Raw genomic sequence first — 6,283 nt, forward strand, 5'->3', positions numbered from 1 at the left:
TAAGATCTCTATACCGGAAAATTATCAACTACACACATCAATAATGAGCGAACTTGTGATCATGAAATGCCTCATCGTTTGGATGAGACTAATGGAAAGCAATGTGATGAAACTTTACAGCATGTTTCAAGAGATCTCTATGAGTTACTATGAAGCCACTGCTACTTCAAGCATGTGCAGCTCAGATCATATTGTTCTTTTGGCTGATACGGTGAAGGGTATTCGGATGCTAGTTGGATTACAAGTTTGGAAGATCATGCATCTACTAGTAGATGAATCTTCATTCTTGGTGGAGGAGCCATTTCTTGGGGTTCCAAGAAATAAACATGTATTACTGATTCCACCATGGTAGCATAATTTATTGCATTAGCCGTTACATCTAAAGAAGCAGAATGGTTAAGAAATTTGCTTTATGATGTACCTTTATGGCCTAAGCCAATTTCACTTATTTCTATTCGTTGTGATAGTGAGGCTACTCTAGCAAAGGCATATAGCCAAATATATAATGGAAAGTCTAGACACATTGGATTAAGACATAGTTATATCCGACAATTAATCTCTAATGGAGTGATCACTATTAATTATGTAAGGTCAAGTGAAAATTTGGCGGATCCTTTGACAAAAAGTCTTGCTAGAGATACAATAAAAAGGACCTCAAAAGGGATGGGACTCAAGCCTATTAATTAGAGTCACCCATTATGGAAACTATACTCAACGCTTGGTATAACGTCAAGTCTTGAGTTCAATGAGACAAAGTACATCATTAGTATGTGACTGTTAGCACTATAAATAAATCCATCCTAATGATAAGGGAAGGATGAGTAATGTACTCTTAATGGACCCATAACATAAATATTTTAGAGTGTTATAATTACGGGAACACTCTTGATGGGATCTACCTATGTGACCCCTTCTAAAAGCTCAAGGGCTTGGCTCTAACAGCACTCATGAAAAGAGGACATAAACACATGGCAATAATAGTGTCCCTAGATACTATGCATTGTTCGGTTAATCAAATGGAATAGTTTGTTCAAAACTTAGTCTACCATGCAATTTCGATTAACTTTAACATGTTTTCACTAAGTGAAGATTCAATATTAAGATACATTCATTTATGCAAATTGATTTCCAAGAATACCAAAATCCAAAATATTTTGAAAATGAGGGGGGATTGTTGGAACATTTTCAGATATTTATAGTATTCCAATAACTATAAATGAATGAGTGTAATTAATCAAAATTATATTATTTGACTATTTAAATAATATTATTTAAATAGTTATAATATTAAATGAATAATTATGTGTTTATTTTGATGACATTATTATTCGAAAGACACCTATTGATGAAAGATGTCTTTATGAAGAGACATGAAAATTCCTATAAATAGTAATGAGATTTCATTTGGAAAACACACCAATAAATTTGAATATTCTTTCTTTCCTTCATTTATTTTCTAATATTATTAAATTATTTTATAAAGTATTACGGCAGAAATTCTTTATATAAATTGAGTTTTTGTCATACATTGCTCAATGTGTAGTGGGCTATTCTCGTCAATGCAAAACGCAAATAGTCATTGGCTTCATCGTATCCTCGAGGTTAATTTACTTGAAACTCATTTGTACATCGAAAATAAGTAGGGGCGAATATAACCTTAAAGATAATGACTTGATACACGCCTTGGAGCCTTATCGTATTTTTTCTTTTTATGTTCGAATTCCGTTCGTGTGTTCGAGATTTTCTTCACCGGAGATTTGTACTAACAGTCAGGTAGTCTTATAACCGGCTTGCAGACTACAAGTTCGAATGGACTTCAAGTATGTTCCGTAAAGAGCTTGGATCTCAATGTTGGCTTGCCTAGTTTCTCCACCATTGCGGTTGCTGCAGAAGATGTTTCGATACATGGTGAAAATACACCTTTAACACTCAATGAGTTGTTCTCCTCAAAGTCCGAAATGCACATACACTCGAGTGAAAGGAAAGACATACCTATCCCACTGGAATCTGCCCTCAAACAATCTAATTTCATGTGTGTACATGATGTTAAGTTGGAGAAGGTCGAGGAAGGTCGAGACAAGCAACAGTCTTCTAATAATGAAGTCGGTATTAATACACAGAAGACTAACAGAGTAGGGGAAGACAACAAGAAGACGTCGAGGGCCATGATGTTCGTTGAGTAATTCTGAGGTTATATCAGGCCGAGTGTAGAAAAGGGCAACTTTAAAGACTTTTTGTGGGGAAAGCTAACTGTGTCATCTGATTTATCATGTAAATGTCAACTAAAATATGGGAGAACAGACGTTTGTGTAGTCAGATATGGATGATTCGAGTATCTTCAAATTTTTTTGGGGGGGTATATTTAGAGGATTCCGGGATCTAATCCCTATTATCTTTTAAAAGCAGCTGAATCAATTATGCAGACTAAATTCTAATTGCCAAATGTAGAATTATTCCTGCAGTCTTTACAGCATAAACAGTAAAGCTTCAGAACACAGTGGACATTAATTAATGGCTAATCAGATAAATATATAAAGAAAAAAAAAGGGGGGCAATTACACGACATACAAATCTAAGTTATATTATTCAAAGATCTTATATCATGCGACAACATTAATCCTGTTTTATGTTGTTTGATCGCGATGGACTGCTGGCTGTCTCTGTCGTTCGATTCATTTGAGCCTGATACAGTGCTGCCATCTTACTGTAGAGTTCCATATTCATCGACTGCAACCAAAAAATTAAGCATTAATATTATTTACATTCAACTTACTCCAATTTTAGATACATGTTTGATTTGAATATGTTTATTTTTATTTTAACTTTTTGTATAGAGAGAAGGGAAACAATAATAAGAAAAAACTCCAGACTTAACTCAATTTGGAATTTTTTTGTTTAAAATTTAAATTGAACTCAATTGATTGAGATTGATTACACAATCTACATACTTGAATTTGAGTTCAGCTCATATATGAATTTTTATTTTAAATAACAAAATTAAGGTTTGATTTTTCAATATATAATAAGAATAAAGTAATAATATAATATTATAAATAAAAAATTTGATTAATTTTGGGAGTTGTTCAAATCGAGTGTTAAGGTACTTGATATTAGCACGCTTGATAGAGAGTTTAACAATGACCAAATCAAGTTTAATTTTTTTTAAGTTGAATTTGAGTAGATTGCACAAGAATAAAAAATTGCATATGGCCTATATTTGACATACTTGAGTTAGGAAAGCGCAAGATGGGTCAGGCAAAGGGATTGAGTCACTAGAGCTCGCATTTGGATTTGATTGAGCTGCTGCAGTGGCGGTAGCTCTTGAAGGAATCATTGGCGGTAGTGCAGTTGCCAAAAAGGGTGGTGGAAGGTGCAATAGAGGAGGAAGAGATTGGGAAGCATTGGGAGGCGTGGCGGCGTTGATGTCTACCAATCCCATGCCCATTCCTAAAGCATGGTTAACTCCCATGCCGGCCATGATCCGACCTAAAAGAGACATTTGCAGGTGCTGGTGGTGCTGCAAGCCTAGTGGCATCATCATCATTGGAGGGATGCTTCTCATACTCATCACTTGTACTTGTGCTTGAAGTTGTTTTAGGTATTCAATTACTTCATCAAGCATTGAAGCTTTATCTGTCTATAATCATGTTAAAACCAAATTCTCAAACTCATCCATGTATATATATATATATATATATGATCAAAATAAATCTATCTATACATATAGGTAAAAGAGATAAGTTTGCTAAATACAAGCAACGCAAAGGGTGCAAACAAAAAGCAAGCTACCAGGGGTTGATTTCAGACTTGAGATATCAAAGTAAGATAAATTCCAATATTTACTACTTTGTTGAAGTCTTGAGAGTCAAATTTAATTATACCAAATTCAAGTCAAGTCATACCTACTCAGTTGAGTGGTTAATTTAGCCCGTGAATCACTAACTTTGACACTAACATAGAAATAAAGATATTCATGTGCCGAATCAGGTCTATGCATGATATTAATACTATACATAGTTGTCTAAATTCGACTATGCCCAAAATATGGGCTTTAAAATTGGTCTAAACCCACTCATATTCATAAATAATTAATTCAATTTCATTTTTATTTTTGAAAATGTAATTAATTTTTAATATTTAATTTTAGGTTGTTAGTGTTGTATATTTAATTTTTCTTATCATATAAATTACATAATGTATAAAATAAATGAAAATATATTTTAACTATAAAATGAGTAGGACCAGCTTTGAATATTTAACCCTGCTCACCTATATTTAAAATGCATCTTTCTTCTTTTTTTCAAGCTTAAAATGGTAAATTTTCAATTTAGGTCCTTTATAATCTATAAAATTTTAAATTAGTAATGATAAAATTGTATTTTGACCTTCTAAAATGATAAAATATTAATTTAACCCTTTAAAATTATAAAGATATAGACTATTAAAATAATAAAATTATATTTTTACTATCGTGAAAATATATATATAATTTAATTCCGACCATAAAAAAAAAAAATTGGCTCCGCGACTGCTTACCTTGCTTGCATTTGGCACCAACTTTTGAAGAGCCTTCATCTTTTGATTAATTCTATCTCTTCGCTTCTGCCACAATGCAATATAAAAGGTTAGCCATAGCAATTGTTATAAAACCTTCAGGGAGAGATATTCTAAAAGTAAAATAATATTATCATATGGCATATTTATTGATTATACGTAAATTAAAAATGTTTAATACTTCAATACTTAGAAATAATATATAATCATTTATCGATATAATAAAAATATAGAATTGAAATTTTACATGCATAACAAAATATAATTATATTAATAAATACGACTGGAATTTTACCCTTTCAGACAGATTATGAGTAGCTGCTGCTCGACTTCGCCTTGTCGGATGAGACCGTCCTGTTTCATCTCGGCTTTCCTACCAATTTTCAACGTTGTTCCCAAAGCAATTGTAATCAAATCGTTAACCCAAACAAAAAGAGTTTGTGTGTTTTCTTACCGATCCATCGTGACAACCAGAGTCCCCATCTGTGGTTTTGGTTTTCAAGCTTTGAAGAGATTCATCATGGGAACCCCAAGTCACCATTGTTGCATCATTGTCAATCTTGTAAAACGTATCACAGCCGCATTCACTACGATCTGCTTTATCTTTTTGAATCCCACAACTTATATTGTGTTTCCTGCATTGATCCGAATCTGAAGTCGGCTGTGCCCGTTTCTTTGTCAACCGCGCTGCTACCGACACCGGCGGCAATCGACTGGAGCTTTCGCTGCGGTTTCCTCCGGATGATGCAGCAATGGAACTTGTGTTTGCCGGGGTCTCATCCTGGTTGTGATATGTGGCTTGATGGACTATGGACTCTAATGTGTCATTTGACCTACATGTTGGCTTTGTTGGTGCAGTAGGAAGGAACCCACTGAACCCATGCATGGCTAGCTGCTGACCATATTGCCATGTTAGCTCTGCAACTTGATGGTTGGACCTGAATTACAAGCACAAAATAAGTTTTAAACATGTTAATTTGGATTCAAATCTGACATTGTATGAGATAAAAGCAAAAGGGCAGGCATGCAACATAGAGTAATAAGTTCTTACACGGGGACGAGCTGCTGGTTTATATTATTACAAGGGTTGAACATGTGGAACGAAGATCTTTTGGTTTCTTCTTCATCTTCGACTTGTTGACGTCGTCGCCTTTGGTTTTTTAGATTCCAATTTGGTACTATACAGTGACTCATGATGATGATGATTTGATTCTTTGAAACTCTCTTTCTCTTTTGTTTTGTTTCAATCTGCAGCTTTTGAGGTTGAGTTTGGAGTTAGAAGTTACGAGTTTAAACTGTCTTATGGGGTCCCGTTTTTGGATGTCAATTGATTTGATTTGACACACAACATGTGGTAGCCAATGGTTGCCATAAGGCTGCCTTTGCCATCGCTTTCGACTGTCTTATTTATCTTTTTAAGAGACATACAAGAGAATCATTTTCTTGTAATTACTATCAAAGCTCTTATTATTTCCATACACACTTACTAAAGATTGATTATTCTTTTTTTTTATATATATTAATGAAGACCTTAAAAGAATTAAAATATTTTTAGTTGAAATTCTGTAAAAGCTAAATGGTTTTACCATTTTTCTATCTAAGCCTTTGAATATATAAAAATTGTAAAGTTTATACATTGTGTTTGATGAATTAGAAAATGCTTAATTGAGATATACAAGTAGACAATCAGTACAATTTAATTTGTCCAAAATTTCCCCTCTTCTTCTTA

The 6,283-nt window shown here is 33.5% G+C and overlaps 1 protein-coding gene across 1 annotated transcript; it reads right to left on the bottom strand.

Moving 5' to 3' along the window:
* Positions 1-2,486: 2,486 nt before the first annotated feature.
* Positions 2,487-5,828, bottom strand: LOC105788306 (transcription factor UNE10). The gene is made up of 6 exons (XM_012615133.2): positions 5,606-5,828; positions 5,009-5,492; positions 4,850-4,927; positions 4,537-4,602; positions 3,227-3,637; positions 2,487-2,727 (listed from the first exon to the last, which is right to left on the bottom strand). The coding sequence occupies exons 1-6, from the start codon at positions 5,746-5,748 to the stop codon at positions 2,614-2,616; spliced, it is 1,296 nt and encodes a 431-aa protein (XP_012470587.1). The 5' UTR covers positions 5,749-5,828; the 3' UTR covers positions 2,487-2,613.
* Positions 5,829-6,283: the final 455 nt, after the last annotated feature.

The sequence above is a fragment of the Gossypium raimondii genome, chromosome 7 (genome assembly GCF_025698545.1).
Source record: "Gossypium raimondii isolate GPD5lz chromosome 7, ASM2569854v1, whole genome shotgun sequence".
Lineage (NCBI taxonomy): Eukaryota > Viridiplantae > Streptophyta > Magnoliopsida > Malvales > Malvaceae > Gossypium > Gossypium raimondii.

Excerpts from the sequence above, each read along its gene's own strand:
- LOC105788306 (XM_012615133.2), bottom strand. The coding sequence starts at position 5,748 with ATGAGTCACTGTATAGTACCAAATTGGAATCTAAAAAACCAAAGGCGA. Across the intron at positions 4,603-4,849 it reads CTCATAATCTGTCTGAAAGG|AAGCGAAGAGATAGAATTAA; the intron begins GTAAAATTCCAG and ends GCATTGTGGCAG. Across the intron at positions 2,728-3,226 it reads CTTGCGCTTTCCTAACTCAA|TCGATGAATATGGAACTCTA; the intron begins GTATGTCAAATA and ends TTTTGGTTGCAG.